The sequence below is a fragment of the Atractosteus spatula genome, chromosome 3 (assembly GCF_055471065.1).
Source record: "Atractosteus spatula isolate fAtrSpa1 chromosome 3, fAtrSpa1.hap1, whole genome shotgun sequence".
In the NCBI taxonomy this organism is placed as follows: Eukaryota; Metazoa; Chordata; class Actinopteri; order Semionotiformes; family Lepisosteidae; genus Atractosteus; species Atractosteus spatula.
In genome coordinates, this window is record NC_142708.1 from 7,060,686 (window position 1) to 7,085,144 (window position 24,459).

General features: G+C 41.5%; 2 protein-coding genes across 2 annotated transcripts in view; one reads left to right on the plus strand and one right to left on the minus strand.

Moving 5' to 3' along the window:
• Nucleotides 1-211: 211 nt before the first annotated feature.
• Nucleotides 212-7,340, minus strand: tpgs2 (tubulin polyglutamylase complex subunit 2). The gene is made up of 7 exons (XM_088910934.1): nucleotides 7,201-7,340; nucleotides 6,701-6,780; nucleotides 6,407-6,494; nucleotides 5,632-5,763; nucleotides 3,552-3,659; nucleotides 2,572-2,735; nucleotides 212-806 (listed from the first exon to the last, which is right to left on the minus strand). Exons 1-7 carry the CDS (start codon nucleotides 7,274-7,276, stop codon nucleotides 591-593), a joined length of 864 nt encoding a protein of 287 aa, XP_088767060.1. The 5' UTR covers nucleotides 7,277-7,340; the 3' UTR covers nucleotides 212-590.
• A 314-nt stretch (nucleotides 7,341-7,654) lies between these two features.
• kiaa1328 (KIAA1328 ortholog) overlaps nucleotides 7,655-24,459 on the plus strand; it is a 48,186-nt gene continuing 31,381 nt past the window's right edge. The window contains exons 1-6 of the mRNA XM_088911434.1: nucleotides 7,655-7,718; nucleotides 8,521-8,556; nucleotides 10,123-10,325; nucleotides 10,615-10,712; nucleotides 11,480-11,595; nucleotides 22,606-22,769. Of these exons, the coding sequence (XP_088767560.1) occupies nucleotides 7,661-7,718; nucleotides 8,521-8,556; nucleotides 10,123-10,325; nucleotides 10,615-10,712; nucleotides 11,480-11,595; nucleotides 22,606-22,769 (675 nt within the window). The 5' untranslated portion in view covers nucleotides 7,655-7,660. The remainder of the gene's footprint in view (nucleotides 7,719-8,520; nucleotides 8,557-10,122; nucleotides 10,326-10,614; nucleotides 10,713-11,479; nucleotides 11,596-22,605; nucleotides 22,770-24,459) is intronic.

The window sequence follows — 24,459 nt, forward strand, 5'->3', positions numbered from 1 at the left end:
AGTGACACAGGCTTCATGATGGAATCAGGTCTGGAAGGCGGACTGGCCTAGCAAATTCCATCACTCCAGTAGTCAGGCCACACTTGAATTGAGTTAAAGCTCATATCCTTGGGTGGCAGAAGGACAAGGTCTCATCACCTCTCAGAAGCTTAGATCTAATATCTCCATAAGCTGTTTCAATTCCTGACAAAGCAATTGTGGTCTTCAACTTGAGTAAAGCATGGTTAGGGACTGCTAGGGATGCAGCTTTAATAAATATATATGTAAACAAAAAATACACAAATTATAACCAACCATATGGACAGGGAAAAGCGCTGTGCTACAAATGCTGGCACTGCAACTTCAGTGTTCCAGGCTGGCTCCCTCGACATGCAGCATTGACAGACTGAGTTGAACTGCCTCTGATCAGGGTGTATAAATGCAGAGACTACAGTGCTGCATCACGCCCCGTGAAAGCAAGCATCCCAAGGACAGCAGGGGATGAGAGGGTAATTTCCACAGCAGTAGTTCTGTAAGGGCTCTTTCACCAGGACAGCTGTGCAAGGGCAGAGCTGGGCAGTATTCATGCAGTGGGCAACAGAGTCTCAACATCACTTTCTGGCTGCAGCATGCCTAACACTGCCTGTGCCTGTTGAAGTCTTCTGAGTACCCCCTCCAGCCTGGGCAGGGGGCTTCTTCTTGGGCAGGGGCTGTTTGGTTTTGCCCCTGAAGGCCCTGTTGGGGTCCAGTTTGTTGAGGAGGGGCTCGCCCTGATCAGTGAGAGGGTTGCCGTGAGAGATGAGGGGCCGATACAGGCAAGCCCACTGCTGTAGGGGGACAGACACATGAAATCAGGACATTTTCTGAGAAACTGAAAAAAAAAAACAGCAGGTGCAGTGCAGGTGCAGGTACAGTGATCTTGTACTGAAGATCAGGTGCAATTAGCAAAGGTCATATATCACGGCTATCATGGTCACACCATTGTCTATAGCAGAGGTGTAGAACCTGGGGTGGGGTGGGAGAGAGCATATAGATTATATCTGAAAGCACAAATGTTACAACAAACAAGTTTAAAAATCGACTGTACAAATACTATTATTGTTAATAGCAATATACAGAGGTCACCATGAAAGCAGTGCCCCACATTTTTAAAAATAAGGAACCTTTTGGTGCTCTCCAGCTTCTTGTTGTGTTCTGCAACTCTTCGACAGGCCAATTTAATTTCAATGGGCTCTGTAGTTATATGCCAATTCAGTGTTGGCTCTGCTGCTCTGAAGGCAGTCAAATGAATGAAAATTAATCACAAACAACATTCATGCACTAAACTGAATAAAGATGTTCTTATTTCTAACTGGTGTTTACATTAAATTCCTTTTTAAAAACGTCTAATATTGAGTTGTGTTAAAGGCTTATACTGTATATGCTTCAGATCTTTGAAGAGGACACAGCTGGTTTGTTTCTTGGCTTCATATGTACTGTATATATCACTATTTGTTGTTTCAGAAGAAAACTGAACGCAGTAATGAGGTGAGAGTTACATCCTTTCCTTAGTATTAGCTTAATTCAAACAAAAATGCTGAAGTTCCCTCTACTGACAAATGATTGAAGCACAATAAAAGAAAAGGATGTCAGAGTATGAAAATTTACAGGAACATCTGATGTGCTGTAAAACAAGCGCACAATTTCTGAGAAAACAGATCGTTTCTGGAGTAGCAAGATATAAATATATGAATGAATCCAGTGCTAAATGTCAACAGTCTTTGTAATAATTCTGAAAGTTAATACAGTGATTTTTAGTACTGTGTGAAACAGGCTTTTCATTCCACCATCAACTGGATTTCATATCCTGCGTGTTCATTTGGAACATGGGTGATTCTCATCACCAGCAGAAGAAAAGATTTGATGAATATTAATTCACCCTAGTAAAACCCATCGCTCCCCTTAAATGTCAATAAATCTTTGCTTTGTGCTATGAGTCATTTTTAGGAGCTGGATCATTTTTAATCAGACATGTTTCAGATAGGTTGGTGGTGTATGTAACAGGCAAGCACTGCTAGGCTATAACATAACTATACATACAATAGACACGTCTGGGTTTTTCCACATTTTCCTTTTCCGGGATTAAATAAAATTCATTATTTTTATTTGCTATGAGTCCTAAAACATAGCAAACCATCTGTCAAAAAACAGTAATTAAAGTGGCTAAATTGGACAGTTTTACTTTGGACAGAATAGGATTCCTAAAAAAAACGGGATTCCTAATCTGTTTTTATTATCAAAGACTCTTCTTAACGAGGAAGACAATGGTAAAAGTATAAAAGTCGGGCCGCCTCGTGAGACGTTGATGGCGACCAAGCCCTTTTGCTGTGGCTGCTTCAGGCACCCCAGACCTGGAGTTGGACCCTGGGCTCTGGCTCGGTGAGGCACAAAAACGCTACTGAGACGCTATGCCACCCTGCACAGATTTCAAGGCTTTGAAAAAATAGGTTTTTGATTCCGTGTTAACACCAAAAGGCAAGGAAATCGTAAATAACCCATAATTCATGCCTTTTCTTGGGAATACCATGATAGTGGTGCGGCAAGATATTTTACCTTGGCCTGAGGGCTGGGCCCGTACGGCGTGAATCTGTACTGCCACTCGGGCAGCCCCAGGTGGGTGATCATCAGTCTGTAGTAGGCAGTGAAGGAGGCAGCGAGGTGGTGCCAGTACAGAGCACGGTCCAGGAACCACACTTCACAGTGCTCAGCCACAGCTCCTGTTGGGCAGGGAGGGGGGGGGCAGGAAAAAGAGCAGATGAGAGGAGCGAGGTCACAGAGAGGGTGAAGAGAAGAGCGCGTACCCAAGGCGCACTGGCAAAGATGAAAAAAGGGGATAACGCCCGAGAAAATGCAAGGCTTAAAAAAAGACTTTAAAATTGTATTGGTAGCATCGTTCAGCCATTTTTTTTGCCTAATGGATACTAAAGAAGTAGTCCACAAAGAACCGTGTGGGAAAATAAACATCTTCGCATGACATATAGCAAGTCCATGTGAACACTAGGAAGTGACTTCTGTGGGGTGGAGTCAATTCCTAGACAATTTCACTCCTTTGTATTACAAAACGTAGTCTGAGAGACACATTAACATCCATCGACTCGTGTGCTGGAAGATTGATTAATTAATTTTGATCGTTATTGGCATCTGAAATTCCTTGCATACACTGCATGCATTCTGATTTAATAGTGCTATTTCTTTATTCTGACCCAACACTGGTAAAGAGAGGATGATGAATTTGGGGTCTTCTGATCAAGGTCAGGACACTGGAACTAGGGTGAGTCTGATCACTAGAACAGTGGAGTAATTAGATTAGCCCAAACTGCTTGGACACAATGAATTTTATTTGTTTTTGGAAATTGTATATGTAAATAGGTAGAATTACCTTCTTTGTAAGAATGATCTTTTCAGCAACATGTTTCCACTGGGTCGGCTTTTAAGATCACATGGCCTCAATGACGCTCAAATCTACATCCGCACCGAACATGAAATCGTTAAGTGAATACACAAACCTGAGTAAAGCACCACAAGTGCCCTACCTGGTTTGGCGTTTCTGTACACGAGACAGACTCGGCCGCTCCCGTTGCAGGGGTCCAGCTCAAACATGCGGCTTCGGGAGTCAAAATGGGGTTTCGCTGGCTGGCACTCTGCAGAACAAGAACATAAAGACGGTGACAAGCGAGTGGAGCCCGTTTGGCCCCCTCAGCCCATTCGGAAGTGAATAGATTCCATGCTCTCAGGCAGGTGCTCCCTGAAGGAAACCAGGGTACTGGCTTCAGCTGGCTGTGATTTTTTTCCCCACACCCCTTTATATAAAGAAGTGCTTTGTACTCGTTAAGCTACACAAAACTGGGCCTGAGCACTTTAATGAGGGACCTTAAAAAAACTCTTTACCCTGCTCCAGAAACTGCATTTCAATGCCCTAGTGCAGTGGTTCTCAAACTTTTTGGACCAAGTACCACCCCTGATCCAACCAAAGCATCCAAGTACCACCTACAAGTCATCATCTCATAGGAACCCCAGAAATTCTCAATGACCAACATGAGCGCGCGTGCACACACACTCACACATACATATAATAAATATTATTATAACAATAAACTTTATTTGATATAGTGCCTTTAAAGGTGGCTTCTCAAAGTGTTTTACAGAAAAAAAAACAGTAACAACAACTAATAAAAATGCACCATTTCAGTGAGAGGGGTGAGACTGTTTAGTCGAGCAAAGCAGATGTGAATTACTTTTTCGAGCCTTGAGTCTCAACAGAGTCTAACATTTTAAATCGTCAGGCATTTTCTTGACGGCAAAGGTCTCGCGGTGGATGTTGCAATGCATCCATTCATTTCTGGAGCAACCTCTCTAATTCAAGCAACTACACCGTTATGTCGGCTTGTCATCACTCTAGCACCGTCTGTACAAAGTCCAACACATTTTATCCAGTCGATGCCATTCTCTTCGATAAATTCATCCAGAAGCTGAAATATGTGCTCTCCTGTAGTTCCTGTGGGTAGCGGCTCACAGAACAGAAAGTCCTCATGGGACATGCCCTCAAACCCGTATCTAACGTAAATGAGCAAATTGGCCAAATCGACTACAGACTCATCTAATTGCAGTGAAAAATATCTGCTCATCTTAACGCGCTCTATCAGCATACTTTTGATATCATCCTTCATTTCAATAATTCTATGAATGACTGTGTCTTTCGGGGGGGCAGCAGGTCGAGCTGTTTAGCAGCTTTTTCTCCACACATTATACAGTACGTGTCAGCTCTTTTGCCAACGGAAAACAAAGTTCTTCACAAATAGTGTGGGGCTCACCTGCTTCAGCAATCCGCAAGCTTGCATTTTTCCGCGTTTCCGTTTTTATTTCCGTATATATTTAAAGTTTTAATTTCATGCGCATGGGAGCGAAACACAGAGACGCTCGGTGTATTTTTCTCAAATTAACTTAGAACAGTTCTTAAATATTTTTTCTGTTATCTATCACGCTTTCCTGTGCTCACAAGCTTACCAGCGTTCGTAGCACGTATTTCTATGCATTCCTGTGTTTACAACGTTGGCAGTGTTCCAAAATCACGCACATTCTCCTTCCTCCCTATTTGCTGGAGATACAGTAGCTTTTTTAAATACAATTGGTCACTTGCGTCCGTAGCACTCATTCCTATAGAGTGGTATAGAATTACAGAGTATCTCTTGTGTCCACTGAAGTATTAGCGCGCACTGTATCGTAGTACGTAGGCTGCGTATTCGACACGTATTAAAATACAAAATATGAAAACCCGTCCCGATTTTTCAGTGCACACAACACAGTTCCAGGGTCATTTGGCGTACCACCTAGCGGCACTCCGCATACCACTCCCGGTACGCGTACCACAGTTTGAGAACCACTGCCCTAGTGTGTCAACAGAGGACAAAGCGCATTTGGCGAGACGAGACATTACGCTGCTGTAAGAGAGCGATGCTGAATTCCTATTCAGACTGGCAGAGTCTAGCCGTTCCAGCTCAGAATGTTATCTGCACGTCACCAGAGCAGCTCTGCACTTCAGTATATAAAAACTGAAGAAATCTGTTATACTGTATAAATTCAAGGATGATTTATTACTATTATGTACTGCATTACCTTGTCCATCATCCTCGTAGTCCAGGTCTGCCAGTGTGGGGGAGCTGGGTAAGGAATACACTGTGGACTGGCACAAGGGCTGCAACTTCAGGACGCTGTTTATTACCATAGAGCCCAGTGGAACTGGCTCACCTGGTGAACACACACATTGGCAAGCTAAAGCACTGAGGGACGGCATACGTTATGGATAAAAAAGATCACGGTACGTTTTAAAGCCTGAATCCTAAAATTATTAAGTTCTTTCCTAGAGTGAAAAAGGAGTATTTAATTTTAATTTAAATATAGCACAAATGATTTTTACCTGGTCCTTGCTCATTGTTATATTTTTAGAGGAAAAAAGGGGAAAAGTAAAAAGGAGATGAAAAAAGGCTAATTGTATAATGCTACAGTAACAGCAGATTGACAGAAGAACATTCGTCCATCTATTTTCTACCCACTTTGCACAGGGTCGTACCTAAGCAGGAATCTATTCCTGCAAGAAATGGATACAAGGTGGAATACCAGGCTGTGACACCAGTGCATCACAGAGCAGACACTCACAGGGCCAATTTTCCCAGATGACTTTTAAACTACCTGTATGTTTTTGGACTGTGGAGGAAACCCAATACAAACTCCATGGAGATAGCAGCCCAGGAATTCAGCTCAGGCAGTGGTTAGCACTGCAGGGCATTAGTGCTAACCGCTTCACCGCTCTGCTGCACTGGAAAAAGAACACGTTAACTGTAAAATGAAAACAAAAAGAAAGTGAAATTAATAAACACAACTGTTGACTTACTATCCAGCTTGGAGCTCCAAGAGAGTTGGAAGCCATCCATGGTGAGGTAGAAATCTTTTAGGTCCTCTGGCAGGACACAGCTGTTTCTCTGAAACACACAGCCCGGCCCAGACTGAGCAACAGCACAGACACACAGCCCGGCCCAGACTGAGCAACAGCACAGAGACACACACGAACTGGCTCAAAGACGTCATCATTGCTCCTGCCGCTTGGAGTCCCAGTCTGACCCTTTACAGGACGACCCTGCAGGGCTTGGTCAGCCCATGGCTTTGAGGCCAACTGCCCTACACCCACCTGCTCCCAGGACCGCAGTGTGTGGCGCTCCGCTGGTCCCCTCTCTACGAACCTCACGTCTGTCACTCCGGGGAAACTTTCTGCAATAACGTATAGACATGCAAAGATATGACAACAAGACGGTGGAGATGCTGTGCATATTTAAAACAGTGACCTAGGAGATGTCTTTTATATCTTTGAATGATAATCACATGGATTAGTAAGAGTCATAGGCTGAGCGAAAAGTGCATGCAACACTGTAATCGCCCCGTATTTAAACGAACTGTAATATGTTCGTTTTATTGCAACTACAACTATGATACAAGAGCAAAAGCTGACATAACGGTCTAACGTGTCTTCTAAGTATTTGAATGGATCTGAGTATATGCTATATACACATTCTATTCCAATTTAAATTATCAATACAAAACATGGGACTTGACGAAGAAATGCTTGAGCAACAACAGCTCTTGCGCTCAACCACACAGTTACCACAGCAACGGGCCTTGTTCGCTGCTCACCCAACACACGTGTAATGCCCAGGGTCAGCCTTTCTACAAATTCCTTCACCTCACTCCCGTTCATCACTTCATCCATACTTAAACCACAAATGCCTATCAGCTTCAGTGTTTATTATCTGGGATCACATTCACGAGATATCTATTCCGGTGTTCTCGTTTCCAGGATATACAACAGGCTAGGTGTTTTCTGGGAAATGTAGTCCTATTCCGGCTAAACCACGGTCCTCGCAGTAAATCAAGGGGAAAACCAACGAACTATTCTTAGCAGAGTGAACGGGAGCCGCGTAAGCTAAAAACGACAAATCCCATAATGCAAGTGACTCACCCCTGAAGATTGACACTCTTTCTATTCGCTGAAATCCCACCAATGTAGGGAACAGCCAATAAACATCCGCGAAGGAGGCGGGACCAACAGGAGCTCAGCTGCGCTTGGCTCGCTGGGAGTGGCGGTTGTTTCAATATGGCGGATGTTGCTGGTGGAGAGTCATCTGTACCTGGAATTTATTGGACTAAAGACAGTATCCTTATGAAACAAAAACTAAAGTGCCGTTTATTTTTATCTGTTATGCTTGAAGGGTGTGCCAAGTCTATTTGCAGTTAGCGGAGTTTTGTCCTGGTTTATGACAATAGCTGTTACTAAGTGCAATATTACTTGTAACTTTGGATTGCCTCAGTATGTACAGTAACTGTATTAAGTTACATACGATTTTCAGTAAGAGTTTCTTTTTCAGTTAAAACTGATTAGAATTGTCGCCTTTGTCAGGAGAGTCAGTCTAGGACTTGGGTCAAAATGTGCCAGCGTACCCCGTTAATTGTCACATTTAAGCAGTTAATGGTAAAGCGAAGAACAAGAATATATTTCTAAACAGTCGTTTTAAGTTAAGGGGGTGTATTTTACAGGAAGGGGTAGCTAGCTATCGAATCCTTGTGGAATAATATTAAAATATTTTAGCATTGGCCCGTGTATATTTTAGTGACGTCGTCTTATTTTATCGCGTTTATGCACCTCAACACGAGCAAAACCAAACCGAGGTGCACATTGATCTTTAATGTAGACGACATCCTTGCCTCATTCATAATGCGTAATTTATACCGATATGTGAACACTTGTTCCAGGCTTTTGGTTATTGTTCTGGATGTTTAGTGAATTAAAAACGAGTGGGGTTTCAAAACATCCCCATTACGGCAAGTGTCGGTGTCCACGGCCGTTTTTACAATTGTTCCAATTTTCTTTGTTTTAGCGCCTTGTCCTGTGTGTAATGATATCTGAACGCTTTTTTAAGTTTTTAAAAAAAAATTCTTTAATCCCATAACCCACAGCATCAGACGAAGATCAGCCCATTGTGTTTGTCCCAGGTAGTTGCAAATGAACGTTTACATTTCTCTGTGAAAGTGGTTTTAATTAGCATCACGTTTTTTTTAACAATACAGCTGTTTTGGATTTCCTTCTGAAACATTAGATTGGGTGATTGTATTTCTGTATCTCGTATCTGATTTAAATTGAGATGCCTTTGGCTTTGGGCATTAGGAATCGGTCTCTTTGCCTTTAGCCACTAGAGGGTAGTGTTACTTTTTATTATTTTACTCTGAAACATCTTTTTGTAAATCACTGAATTTAAGGCTGCTGAATAATTGGTATCCAGCACGTCCAGAAAATGATCTTGTGTCATACAGCAATCCGCACATTATTGGAACTGTAATTAATATCCTAAGACTACTAATTAATTCTGTGGCATTTCAGATCGTCTGTGAAAGTGAGCAGTTTGTACAAAAACATTCATTGCATTGTTTCTGTAGGTGCCAAGTGTGATTGACTTTATTTTAGGAATACAGAAAATTCCAGAATTATAATCTGCACCATAACTACACGATGAGCTACTAAAATATCAAGAAGTGATTTATCCTACATTGGTGAATGGAAAGTAAAAATAGGTTGACTGGAGCTTCCTTCAGGAATGAAGGAGAAAAAGAGCAGGATTGTAGAGCACAGGTGTGGGTAAGGAGAACTCAAGACAGAGCATGTGGAAAGGTGGCAGGTGTGAGTGTTCAATGCAAATCTGAGATTTTCATTCGGGGCCTTCTCTTGCTACACCCCAAAGCTCCTCTCGCAGTCCATGAGTCAGGCTCCTGGGGTTCATGACTGAGCCCTGGGTTTAATGGGGACATCCTTAATGAAGCTGTGATAGAGCCATCTGCGGTCTTCTTTTAAGTATTGTTAAGACATTTTGAAAATAAAACCAACAGTCAGATGACGAGCTTCAACTGGCTCATGCCTCTTCACAGTTTTCTTGAGCTAAGAAAAGAGACAAAAGCTGTGATATAAGTAACCCTGAAATAATTGGAAGTGTAAAACAAGTAGTGATGTGTACAAAGCTTAGTCTCTTTCACAGCATTCAAGAAAGGGACCCCAGATCCTATGGAACCGCTCCACAGTGCCTGTCGTCTGTTTGTTGTTGTTCCAGTATGTACTTGGAGAACTGTTTTTTCTGAAGTCCTTGAGTTTTTTAAAAGAATTCCCCGTGTGTCTTTGTGAGAACACAGGGTATAGAAGTTGACGTTAGTGTGAACAGCTGATATTCTGCCATCTCTCGCTCTTAGCTGCACGGGTTACCCTTATCCTTCAAAGTAGTGATTTTAGTAATAGTAGTGTTTTGAAAACACCCTGTTGAAAATATAGGCAAGGTGACAAACATGGAATTCTTGAGGGGAGACTCACACTCTGGCTTTTGTTGCCCTCTAGGGATTCAGGGATTTGCCATCATCACTTGCATGCTGCCACAGCTCCTACCTCAAATCTGTTTAGAATATCCTAAAAAAATCTGACCATTAGTTCTCAACCACAGCTAGTACAGCTCGGCTACCTCGCGGCGAGATCACTCTCCGGCAGGTCACGATGTGCGTCTGTGCTCCTGGTCCCCGCAGGCCTGACGAGCCAAGCGAACATGCGGATGGGGATGAAGCCGAAAGCGGGTAGCAGTGAGGAGAGGCTGGGGAAGCGGAAAGCGGCTTCCAGGCAATCCCAGGATACCCCTCAATCCCAGAAGCCACTGGAGCGTCCCCTGACCGCTGGCACGGCCCAGACGCAGACTATATGGGGGTTGACTCCGAGCCTGGCTGGACAACAGGTATTCACTCATGTGCCCTCATTTTCACCCTACATGGAGGCTTAAGCACCGATTCAGTCTCCTGGTCAGATGTATTTTTTATGAGATTAAGAGTGATAATTATAATGCGGCTTTAACGGATATTGGCATCTTTTTATCAATGGTGTGGTGTTTGAGAAGAAAAAAAGAGCACATGGCACATCTCCCCCACTCAACAGATATTAAGGGTATATGACGCATTGAATCTCAGTTCTCTTGACAGTTTTTTAAGGCTGTGATTTTCCACTGTGATGTCATTCCTCTCCTGCAGGGGGTGCGTGATGCAGTGGAGGGCAGGAGTGCCTCCCTCAAAGACCTTTGTCCTGAGGACAAACGGCGCATTGCCAACCTCATCCAGGAGCTGGCCAGGTACTTTACTGTCAACCACAGTATTAACAGAAAGGAACTGAGGTCAGCACATCATAATAATTCCTTACACTTATACTGTGCTCTTCTGGGCACTCCACTCAAAGCCGTAGTGCACCAGTATGCTCCCCACACACCAGCTCTCAGTGGGGAGGAGAAGAGAGTGATGAAACCAATTCATAGATGGGGATTATTAGGAGGCCATGATAGGTAAAGGCCAGGAGGAAATTGGCCAGGAGACTGGGGTAACACCCCTACTCTTTTTGAGAAACGCCCTGGGATTTTTAATGACCACATAGAGTCAGGACCTCGATTTAACGTCTCATCCGAAGGATTGCGCCTTTTCAGTATAGTAGTATAGTATCCCCAGTATAGCAGTATAGTATCCCCATCACTATACTGGGACATTAGGACCCACATGGACCGCAGGGTGAGCGCCTCCTGCTGGCCCCACTAACACCTCTTCCAGCAGCAACCTAAGTTTTTTCCAGGATGTGTCCCATCCAGGTACTGACCAGGCTCACACCTACTTACCTTCAGTGGGCTGCCAGTTGTGAGTTGCAGGCTGATATGGCTGCTGGCACATGTGGGGACAGTTTCATGTTGGTATCTATTGCCCTGATCTTATAGGGTACTCGGTTCCAAATAAGCGTAAGTGTCAATGCATAATAAATCAAGGATTAAAAGCTTAGTAAATTGTGTCCTGTGTGTGTATTTTAGTTCAGTGAATGTTTGTGTACAGCCCTGTGCTCTGCCTGGCTGTTCTGCAGGGTGAGTGAGGAGAAGGATGAGACTGTGGAGAGACTGAGAGTGGAGCAGCAGACCTTTGAGAAGAAGATCCAGCAGCTGGAGGGGCAGAACCAACTCATCATTCAGGAAAGAGAGAATATCCTTTTACACTGTGTAAGGGTTGGGGTCTGATAAGCATTTAATCTTATAAGCATTTCATTGCACTTGTGCATATGACAAATAAACTGAACCGATTTCAGTCTTTCAATTCCAATTCTTTCCTCAAGCCCGTTTCTGATTTCAATTCAGTGAATGTAAAATAAAGAATTCCATCTCGGAACTGGTTTTGAAGAGGTAATTGGAATAGAAAAAATGGAATTGACCTCATCCTATATTTTCCAGTATAAAACTGGGCCTGATGTTGCTTCTTTGGCTTGCAGGGCTAAGGGGCTTGTTAATGTTATAGCTCTAGTTTTTGCTATTCTAGCATGCAGTGCTACTGGATGGGCCAGTGATGGTGTACTTTCTGATGGCAGGCTACCCTTTTAATTGTGATTTGTATACTTCTCCAGCAATGTCTCTGCTGAACTGTCTCATTCTAAATTAAAATAACTAGAAGCTATTTGTAAGTGAGACTTACTGTTTAGGCATAGACATCTGCAGAGGCGCTTTTGCTGTAGCTTTAATTGCAAAACAAAATTAAATGATAACATCACTTTCTTTCTGATAGGTGTTTGGGTTTACCTAGACACCCTGGTATTGATTTAAAACTGCTTACTCTGTCTTTTTAACGCTACATCATGAAGTAATCCAGACACTGGAAACACTGCTAATGAAGCATTATTTAATACTTGCTGCCTGACTGAAAAGATGTTGGTATTGAACGAATTTAGTATCTAGAAAGGTCTTGACTTTTGATTTAACTGAGACTGGACATCAAAACGGCACCTGTTGCTAGATCAGTTTGTTTCTCTTGGGTACTGTTTAAAGCAATTGCATACATCTGGTAGAAGGGATGGGTTGATAGTCATACAGCAGCTTGTCTTTCCTGTATCAGGTTTTAAATCATTTGAATGCATGGTTGTATAGCTCTTGTCTAACCTTTCTCTGGTAATGGTGCTTCTATACATGTCAGGCTGAATCCTGTTTTCTGAAATTTGAGTTTGGAGCTTTTTTGACATTCCTGGTATTTGCGGATATGATTTAAAGGATTTAGTAATGTTGAGTCCTCTGCGCTATATCTCAATGCTACCCTGTGCTCTCCTGAATTATTTTGCCTTTACTTTACATGCATGTGTATACTGCACAAACACGACCAAGATCTATTCAGATCTATTGATATCAGAATTACTCCAATCCAATTGAAGATCTCCTCTTTCCTCAGGTGAAGAGCAGTGTAGAGGACCTTTAGAGAATGAGGGGTCAAAGCTGAAAGAAAATGCTCTCCACCCTGGGTGAAAATGAATGAATACATTCTGAAAACACAATTTTAAAACTGGACATGTTACCTAAATATGAAGCAATAACAAAAGCAGTTCATGGATATACAACAAAGTGTATTTGTATTATTTGCACATTTCATACATTCTGTCCCTCCAAACCTGTATCTATCTTTAAAATACCAGTATTTTGGTAGAATACATGTGCCTTTTTTTGTAGAAGGCACATTTTGGCTGGGCCTGCCATTGTTTGTAGCAAGCTCAGCCAGCTAGGTTTGAGGATATGTTTTCTTTAAAGTTTAACCATGGGTTTTATCTTTATGTCAGAGCTAAACTATAAAAGTTTCATTTGCATGTCATGAAATCTATTGACATCAATAGATATGTAGATGGAGGGATGCTGGTCTCATTTTTCATTTATTTTCAAGCAACATTGACAATCATATTAATATACAAGGTCATCATTCTTGGGGAGCAAATTGAAGAATGGATTCAACATCTCTTGAGAACAGTACTCCAGAAGAGTATTGTCTAATTAGCATTTCTTCTAAAATTAAATAACACCCTGAGTTGGATAGTATCTTGTGATTGCACTTGTGAGTATGTATTCTCATGCTTGGTGCACCTCACCTTGCTTTTCTTGAAGAATCTCCTCATCATTTATGTGAAGTGATCACTAAAGTACATGATTCTAGTCCCACTGCCTTCTTGTGCTCACTTTTTTCAGTTTTCTGTCTTGTTACACTCATCACCACTTAATCATTAAGAGCTGGAATTGGTCCTTCGGCCCTTAAGCTTGTAGTTATCTCTGCTAAAAAATCAGTACACAGATTCCGGCCCAATTAGTCATTTTCAGCCAGTAACTAACTTACATTTTTTGGCAAAGGCTCTAGAATAGGAAATTGTTATTGTTACAAACTCACTTAGCTGCAGATAATCTGTATGAGCCTCTCCAGTCTGGGTTCAGATCGATGAATAGAACAGAAACGGCTCTTGTTAGGATTACTGATGATCTGCTAATGACTGCTGAGTTTGTTTTTATGTCTGTTCAGATGGACCTCAGTGCTGCTTTTGATGCTGTCTATCATACTGTCTTGTTCAGGGCTGTCCAGTGCTGGTCCTGGAGGGCTGGTTCAGAACAGCAAGTCTCAGCAGGTTTTTTAGATCTCTTTAAAGTACCAGTGCCTAAAGAGCTTGGGAGAGGCTGCAGTATTAGTCTAATTAAGCCACTATTGGGCTCATTCAGCTTTTTAAGGAGCTAAGTTTGAATGAAAACCTGCCAACACCTAGGCCTCCAGTACCAGGAGTGCCCATCTAAGGTCTTGCTAAATAGGATCATGAGGGTTGTTTGGAACTGCTTTATTGTGTTTTAAATCTTATCCAACTGAAATAGAACTACAAAGTTGGTCATATGTGGCATCCTGTGAGAATGTTTTTGGTTATTCTTTTTATTAACTAAGTTGCCTTTGGTTCTGATTTTTTGTATATATTCAAATGAGGACAAAGTAGTTAATATGAAATCTAACGTTAGTCAAGCAACTATTGTGCCGCACTGCTTACACTGCACACTGATGTTGAAAAATGGATGCAACAGAACTTCTCTCATATAATCTCTGAGCTCTCACTTAACCAAAATTGTGCAGACTGGCTCCCCAAATCAGTAACGCAGTGTCTCAACTTTAGGTTGACTAATTATTGTCCTGGAGTCAGTTGAAGTAACAGAGAATCTTGGCGTCCTCTTTGATCGAACTATGCTTTTGAAGCTGGTGTTTACATGTTGAGAGGGTGTATGTTTTTGCTTTCCTGCAGGAATGCTAATGTATGCCTTTCGTCTTCTCTGTTTGATTTATATTAAGTTCTTACCCCGTGGCTTCCTGTGAATTTCAGAATAAACTTCAAAATAGTACTGCTGACATGTAAAGCCTTGAACAGTTTGTCTCCTGATTTCATTGTTGAGCTGTTAATTTCTATACACATGCATGTTATTTGTGCTGTGTGGACTCGAGACTTTTTCAGTTCCGAACTGAGGCTGTCAACACAGGGATGCTTTCCTTTTCTGTTGTTCCAGCATAAAACATATGTCAGGGACTTGCAATTCAGTTAGCTCTTTCAAATGCGGTCTTAAAATTTACTTTTATACACTTGCGTTTTTTGTGAAAGGTACTATACAAAATGCTAGCACAGTACATTTCATGGTATTTGAGCTGCACTGATGTATTGCAACATATAGATGGCAGTGTTTACTAGTGTTTTCTTTTTTTCCACTGGCTTTTGCTCTGTGATATTGGCTGTTACAGGGAGATTTCACATTCTCTGTGGCAGAATACAAGTACTTTTTGAAACGTGCAGAGAAATCCAAGCCTATAAGATGTAGGTAATCTCTAAAGTGCTAACACTCAATTCAACTGCCTGCTTTGTTTCTGGTTTGTGCTTAGATTATAATGGCATTCAAAATGAAAGTAGTAAGGGATTCTTGAGTTACGGGATACAAAATGCAGAAAAAGTATTAAACAGTTTCATGGATTTGTGTCCAAAGGTATTTCTTGGTTACAAAAAAACATAGACTTGAAAATATATGTTTCCAGTTGTTTTCCTAATCTTGCACTGTATCATATCAGGCATGCTTAAAAACTCTTTCAGAGACTGCTAGTTTTTGGCTGGCGGTTCTGAAATCTCAAAGCGCCACTAATGGAAGTACAGCCTTTCCCTCTGTGACGGCAGAACGTAGTGAAAGCAGCCTCCTCACACAAAATGAAAAGGACGCTGATGAAATGGTGCTTTCAAATCAAATGGGGTGTTTACAAAACATGCTAATGGCAGTGGCCTGATCCTTTTATGTTCTGAACCAACCAGGGGATGATTGTGTGACTTTGCAATTTTCTATCAATCAATCAGTTCTTCTTGTCATTTCTTAATGGTGTGCACCATCCCCAGCCTTTCTGCTGTGCCAGTTTGAAATTCAATATAATACAGGTCAAGAGTAATTAAGGCAGTGTAAGTATTGGTGTAGTGTTGGTGTGCAACGAGGCAATACAATTTAATAGACCAAATTAAATTAAGGTGATTTACACTAGGACTGCCAAACCGAAGATGCAGGTCTCAATGCGGTGTGCTTAAAATTTCAAGCATTAATACAGGGGGGAAAAAAGTTTAAAAGTTTGAATGGCTTTGAACTGTCAAACTATACAGATCAGATGGTTGATGTTAATAGAGCAGGTGACACTGTGCATAGTATGGGTTCAAGGTAATTTTGCAGTGCCCACCTTCTCAAAAGCACAAAATATAATCGGAATTAATTACTAGTCTGTGTCTTTCCTTCCCATTTTCCACAGAGAAATTTTAAGATGCAGGATTATAAAGCCATAATTTGCTACAAATTTACTACAGTATATATATTCCTCTTCTCTGCAGTAACTGAGGAAGTTTAAGGCTTTTTTATGCTTGGGGAAAAACAAGATGCCAAATCTCTAAATCTTCTCTAAAGTACGAATAAGAGGAACATGACATTCATGTAGTAGAGGGTTTCAAAACGCAGATTTGTTTTTGTATGCATTGGACATAAGGCCCTTCTCTTAAGATCGGGCAAAGTTTGGATCTGCACAGCTATCTTTTCTCATTCCGTTGATAGGCAGTTTTATTTTGTAAGGATACAGAATCATTGTTTATCCATCCAAGTGTGCATGACGGCTTAATAGTCAGACGTAAGAAAACAAAACTCCTCACAGAGCATTGCTAAATTATGGAAGCGCGTTGCTGCCACCAAGGAAGAAAAATCCTTGCACTTACCTCGTAATTACAAGAGTAATTCTTGCGTACTTTGTGATCATGTGATGGCACAATTGTCATATAATACCTATATCGCTATATTGCTGTGTATTATATGGTTGCACGTATAACCGTTCATAACGGAACCATCATTGCTTTGTTCTCTAAATCCCACAAAACTGGTCCTCATGCTTTTAATGATTATGTTCATATTTGCTAAAAAATGCAAGATTTCATTATGACCAAACCCCAGTGGAAAGTAAATCTGTACAAATTCTGCAGCGCTGGAAATTGACATGATCATTATACCAAAAGTGCCAGCCAAGTTCAGGGTAACTTATTGATGTGTTCAGTGCACAGTGTAACAGGTTGTACAGTAAATACACTGAAGTAATCATTGCTGTCTCGTAATTACGGGAGAAAGGGGCTAATTTCTTTCTCTCTTGGTGGCAGCAATGCACTTCCATAGTAAATGAAGATGTTTGCTGTAAAACGTGGAAAGACCAAGCTTGTATATGCTTAAATTGTTCCATATTTGCTCTTACATAGTGCAGTTCTTTCTTTGTCTTAACGATAACTTCTATTGTCAGACTTCCACAGTGTTATTTCAGTCAGTAGTCACATCTTTTGTGACCGGAAGTGTTTAATTTGTTCCTGGCGAGACAACTGAACAAAGAACACCAACCCTGAGAGGAATTTGATTTTCATCCTGAGCTGCTGCTTAAACTTTCTCACTCCTGCTTTTCATACAAATTTATACTCGTGTCAAGAACACTACTAAAGCTGGCAAGGCTAAACAAACACAAACGGATGTGGTTGCAGTTTGCCAAGATAATCATTTACACTTTGGTATAATATTCACTTGGTGAACTTTTCCCCATCAAAAGCTTCACTTTTTTTCTCTGTTCTGAAGTAGTTGATAATTAAGTCTGAAAATGTTGAATGCATAGTTTGATTTTTAGAGTTCAAGAGAATCTTGTTTGGCTTTCATTGAAGATATGTGACACTCTGTCAAAAGGAAACAGTTTGTTGTCCAGCATGTTGAAACCTGGCCTCAATGCTAAGGGGATTTTAGATATGTACTTTTGTATGGCCTGAGTGGTATGCTTTTAGTGATTTTGTGGCAGTTCAGGAAAAACTGGGGATGTGGATCAAAGTGAATATGGTTCTAAAGGAATAGATGATAGAAAGAACAAAGAATGAGGATGTGTAGGTTTATCACTGCAGTAGTATTATCTTTTTAATTCTCTGCAGGCAGTCAGTTGTCTCGTTTCATTTTTTATTCCTGGATAGGTTTTGTGGGGTGCCTGAGTCTAGCTGAGAGTCCTGGCAAAGTAACAGAAGCAGCACTTTGACCAAAAACTTGTTTTTTCTTCCAGATGTCCCCTTACTACCTTTAGAATATGGGCTCATTTTCACCTTTTCAAATAAAGCACTATTATCATATAAACTGAGACAAAAAATGACAAAAAAACATATGAAGGAAATGTGCTCTGGGAACAGGAATTCTATACCGAGTATCAAAAGACACTTATCACTCATGTAATGAGTTCACAAAGTTAATCAGGAAAAAATTGTTTTTGTTGAAGGTGGCTCACCATTTTGTTTAAAAGGCATGACATAAGTAAGTTCATTATGCTGATAATCCCTTTGAAGATAAATGTTTGATTAACAAGTGGTTTACTAAGAAGGTCACAGGCTTGTAGCAAGTCAAGCTGTACATGCCACCAGGTGGAAGATCCTTTCCCATTCCTACTTTAGAGCGTGGAGAAACGTGACTGTTCACTGGTCTCCAAGAGTGAAATGCCACACATTTCATCCATATGGCTCATGTCTGGTGAGAAAAACATCCACCACTTAACCGTCATATCAAGAAACAAGTAAGCATAAGAGCACTTGAAAAATGGTCTTATTGTAGATTAGACCTTACGCTAACGAATGGCAAAGGTGTTGTTCCCTTGAGGAATGGGACGATTAGTTTCTTGTGTTTTTGTTGTTCACCAAATTTGACAGATTAAATCCACCTTATAGTCTGTGTTCATTCAACTCTTTCACTCTCTGGGTGATTGAGTGCTAATGCAGTAAAGGTGCTTGAGTGTATCAAGGTTGGTCATGAATGATCAATTAATCAATGGTATACCAAAAACCTTTGATCAATATTCAAAGTCCACATACGTCTTCAATCCATGAAGAAATAGATATTTATTTTGATGCTCATTTTATAAGATGTTCTCTCTCCTGCTGTTAATAAATGGCAGTGGTTCCTGCTAGTTAAGTTTTCTATAATCTCGTTATATATGAAATTAGTTTTAAGGTGAATTTGTGGCAACCTGGATTAATCACTATCCTATGTATTACTGTAAATAACAGATTATACTTTATTCTTGAAGCAGCACATTTGAAGATGGTTCTTCAGCACGCATTTTCTGCTTGGAATCAATCCAGGTTTTAACACCAGTTATTCTGGGATCAAGATGCTTCACCATTAATAATATCCAGGTTCAGCGTGGGATTAAATCCTTTTTGTGCTGTGCTGCAAGTGATCATGTGAAGCTGTGAAATTCGCAGACCTTGGGGAAGGTTGTATCTGCATTTTGGTTTGAAGTTATTAATGTTTTGCCTACGTTATTAGTTGTTTTTGTGATTCTAGTGTACATTTTTCTTTTCCTTAGATATGCTAAGTGCCCTCCATATAAAGAACTGCCTCGCACACAAAAAACAGTTCTTTACAGTCCTGAACACAGGCCTTGACTAATGTGGAATAAAGCCTTCTGCATGACTAATTTCCTTTCCTTTTACACTTCCCAGCCTGTAGATGTTGAGAATTCTAAACACAAGCTGTATTTGCTTGCATAGTTAATACAACAGATAACAATGTTAGGGGAAACAACAACAGTGACTAAAGCAGAACACATTATAGGAAATGGAGCAAGAAATGCATTAACAGGAGAATGCAGATGCTCTTTCAGGAGAGAACAAATATTTTAAAGAAGCTTTGTCTTGATTGCTGTCAGGCTTACCCTGGCTGCTGCTCTGTGGGGTGAGCTAGCATTGGCCTAGACTCTGCTCCTGCCACCTGTCACTCAACACCAGTTGCCATGGACACCAGCTGACAGGAGACCTAAATCACCTGGAGGCAAGTACCATCTCTCCTGTCCGGGTGACTCAGGGATGTTTAAGGACTGCACAGACTCCGTTATACTCTAACAGTGGCACTAGCAGTTGTCTGGGAGTTGTATGGGAGAACCCACTTGCAGGACAAAAGGCGAATGAAACCCAGGGGAACTTCAGGCAGGCTGCAGTGTGGAGCGTCACGCAGGCATAAGTTCAAAGCTGCAGGCATGATGGTGGTGGAGCACACAAAGCAGAGAGTGCAGGTGAGCAGGAGACCTGCAGAGACACTAGTGAGATGGAGACAAGTGAAAGCACTGGGGGGGGCAACTGAGAGGGATGGTCAGGCAGGCATAAAGTTGTAGCTCTTAGCTCTGGAGGTTCAGGAATCAAGCTATCAGGTTCGAACACAGGGGGATGTAATAACCTAACAATGATGTAACAAAGCGAGATCAGGAATTCAAAGCAACGCACAGGAGAATAGAGACTCAGAGTTCAGGCTCTATAACAGAGTCCAGAGAAGAGGCTGAGCAGTCCCTCAGTTTTCCCAATTCACTCCGAGAGGCGAGATGGCAAATGCCTCCAGGTGATCTCGGTCTCCTGTCAGTTGGCGTCCATGGCAGTCGGTGCTGACTGACAGGTAAGTGGAGCAGAGGCTTGCTGCTAGGCCAATGTTAGCATACCCCACAGAGCAGCAGCCGGGGAGAGCCCGAAAACCCTTCATTTGTGCACAGTGTTTCTCCATGTTCATTGTGAGCTTTGCCAGCAGTGGTTCTCTGTTTGTGGTCTGATCCTGTTGCACTTTGGTGTGTAATTGTTCAGATACATGGGGTGCTGCTGAATAGTTTTTAAAATCTTTGAGTAATCAGTTCTGTTAACTAGGACTTTCTTCTAGGGTCTTCCTTTTTAACTGCATTCCCTGCAGAATTTCGAAAACTTAAATTGAATGTCCTCTCAAGCAATGATCTACAGCTCTGGCCGTATGGGCTCTTGTGAGCTTCATGCTGTCCATTGCTTATGTAATTGAATTCATTTGCTTGCCTGGATTCTTCTTTTTGATGTAGCACCTTTAACCTTGCAAGGACTGAAGCGCTTTAGGAAGATTTTTGTCACCCCCCCAAAAAAAACAAGACTGTAGTGTGTTAACTCTACTGCAGAGACCACTGCATTTGTAACTAATATTATTGAAAGAGTATCAAAGAAGGAGAGATTTGTTTGCAATATCTGTGTTTTAAATTTCAAAGAAAAACTGTCAGAAGCGTGCTTCTGGAATCTACCTGTCTTCCAGCCCACGGAGAATGAGACACCCACAGTCTTCTCTTGATTGAAATGTTGATTACTTGCTTTCCCCTTTTCTTTTACCCTCTTCTAATGATGAAGTATCTCTCTGCATGGTAGCTAGTATCTAATTGAGATGTCCTTGAACAGCCAAATCCCAGCAAGAGTGAGCTCTGTCAGATTTGTGAAACAAAGGGTGCTTGTCTGATGGATACATGCTGATATGGATTTGAAGGCAGTGTTCCTCCTTACAGTTTTAAAATAATTATTCATATTACAGGAGGCTGATGTGGAATGTGCCCTGCAGCGATAATGCCAAATCTATATGTATTGCTTATGAAGTGTTTTATCTATAAAGCAACATGGTGAGAAAGAAGAAAAAACACCTGGGAATGTCAGCATTCTAAAGATCTCCTTCAGTGTAATAGTGTGGTTTAATGCTGTATTTCAAAATAACTTAAAACTGGCGCTGAATTGTATCTGATTGCTTTAGTAGTGAACTGAAAATACTCTTAAATAACAAGTGCTAGTTACAATAGGCACAGTCTCACTAAATAATGAAGCCGGAGTGGAGCTGAGTTACAGAATGGAAAGTAAAGTGTTTAATCTTGGCTGACTCCTATCCAGAACAAAGGACACTCGGACCTTAGTCATTGAAACCAGTATGCTGATGAGGCTGTAGCGTATGCTTACTAAGATCCAGATCTATATGGAATCGTTGTGGTCTTTACTGTGTAATGCATAAACAACTGAGGTCCTCCATCAAGTTCTCAATGAACAGTTCCAAACTATGGCAATTGATTGATAGGCTCTAGAGAGTGTTGAACATTTCTTTTACCTTAGAAGTCATATCTCAGTAATAGCTGGCATCAAGAAAGAGTTTTAGTATGTTCTCAAATATGCACATGCAGCCTTTGGGCCCCTGAGGAAAGTGGTGTCTGAAGATTGTGACATCATATCTCAAACCAAAATCAATGTGTACCAATAATGAACGTCTTTGAGCTGCCAGCTGTGTGGATGTCCAGCTGTGTTATACTATGTCGACACCAGCTCATGGAAGGCTATTGGCTAGATCCAGCTCCAGTGGAGGATGGATCCTGCTGTGAGCATCTCAACAACCTCAAAACCATAGAACAACAGCAACAGAAGGTTAAATGGTAACATCAGAAACATTGTGTTAGGGACCAGATCATTACTCCAAGATGACCTTTTCTACTTGGGAACACAGGCCCGAAAGACTATTTGGCTATTCCTGGATTGACCTTCTGGGTCTTCTTCTAAACCTGCAGTAGAGATGATTGTGAAAGACGTTCTCGACTGTGAGGAATACCAAAGGGGTGAAACTGTCACCAGTCAGTCTGCTTAACAGAATGCACCAGTGTGCCTTTGAGAACTTGAGATTTTAAATGAAAAAGGAAAGCTATCAGCAGTTGAGGGAGTCATATGAAATTGAGAGACTGGATTGTGTCGGTAACTTTCGTAAGTTCAAAATCAGAAGCATGGGTTAAACAAGATATTTCCATTGCCTCTTGAGCCACTAGCACTGGTTGTCCTTTTCCTTAACTCCTCCTCACGCCTGCAACAGCAGTACAGGGAATGTCAGGAGCTTCTTGCCCTCTATCAGCAGTACCTGTCCCAGCAGCAGGAGAAACTCCACCGCTCTCTCTCCCAGCTCAGCCACTCGCAGTCCCACCAGCAGGCCAGCTGTCCCGCGTCCTTGCCACGGTCTTCTCCACAGGTTAGATCTCTGTTTCTCTTTGGTCTTCCTGTAACTTTCCTAAAGTGGAACGTTCTCCAAGAATATTGTTTCGTTTTCTTGATACTTTTTTTTTCCCCTGTGTATTCTTATCGTTTTTATTTGATGTTTTGCCCTCTGTGTTAAAAATTCCCAAGAGGCTGTGATAATTAGAACAAGTTGCTTATTGTCACTATACACAGACTGGTGTGTCTGAAAACATCCGATTTATCTTTTGGCCTTTAGATTTTTGATACAGTTCTTTTTCCATTACATTCCTTTCTGTCACAATGAGATTATCAGTGATTAATTCCCAAACTAATTATTCAATTGAATGCCTCACCAGGCACTGAGAGAAACTGTCATACCTAGGATTTTAGGGTAAACTTGAGACCTTCCGTCTAGTTTTCATCTGGAATTGACCCATCAAGATAGCTGTCCTGTCTAGAACAGTAATGATTAAACCTAATTAAATAGCAGGCATTGATGGCATTTCCATGCTTGAGTAGAGTTATGTTTGTGCCATTTTAAATGACCAAGCCTGGAAACAATTCATTAGCACCATTGCATTATTTTTCAGGCTTTGGGACTCATTTACGTAGTTGGCATATTTGCCAAATTTACTTCTCGGGAAAGCAGCAGAAATTTGTTTTCTTTACGAACTTAAATTAGATTGGACTAGAAGTTGTTTGATTTTATTTATGGGCTTTAACGTCGACAGCTGGTTAAGTGTGCAAAGTCAAGGTTAGTGCACATTTTCTTCTTATCTGTTTTGTGATGTACCTCAATAGTAATGGCAAAGCGGTGTTCAAACTATATAATTCTTGCGAAGGGAGAATCTCTGAGACATCCATAGTGTAGTGCATCAGTGCGGTATTTTTAATGATCAGTAATGACAAATTGAGGCCATAAAATGTATACAGCTTCTACTTTGACTTTGAGATGAAGGGAAGTGTCATTTTTCTGAGGGTCGCTTGTCTTGTAGACTTGCTGGACGTGCAGCTGTGCTTGTTGCTTTGCTTTTAATTTCCTGCGTCTCTCCACTGACCAGACGCTGTCCTGTCTTGATTGCTTTGAGCTGCAGTGATTAACTGCCTGGCCGTGTCTCCGAACTCACATTAGTAGCACAGCTTGATAACATTAGAAATTTAAATGCAGCACATTCTTGTGTGAGGTGCATCAATCTCTCAATCTGCCCGGGCTGTCTGTATGTATCTGTCCCTGTCCTGTGCATTTTACTGGGTGTTGGGGGGAGGGAGAAGCTAAATTAAGAGTGGAATTTTGGCCTTGAATGTTTGCTACTGGTGGACATAAAAATGCTAAAGCTATGAGCATTATTAATCCTGTTTCTAACAGGTTATCCAAAATTGTAGGTGTTCTTTTTAGTACCCAACTTGACACACAAAAAATACCTTGACAGCTATTTTTTATTTATTTAGAATTCCCAGTTCTTTTTTGTTTGCCCACTATTTGGAATAGGTGACTTTTTCAAGTCTTGGCCCGCCTTTGAAGACATCACAGGCAGTATAGCCCTGTCCTGGAGGTTCAGAGCTGATTGGAGGAGGGGTGTGTCCCCAACAGATTGCATTGCCTACCCGTAGGGGCCACTGTCACTGCGAGCCGAGAGACCCCTGGGCAACTCATCTTCCTTTCGGCGGCTCTCGGACACTTGTGGACCACTGCCTGTCGAATC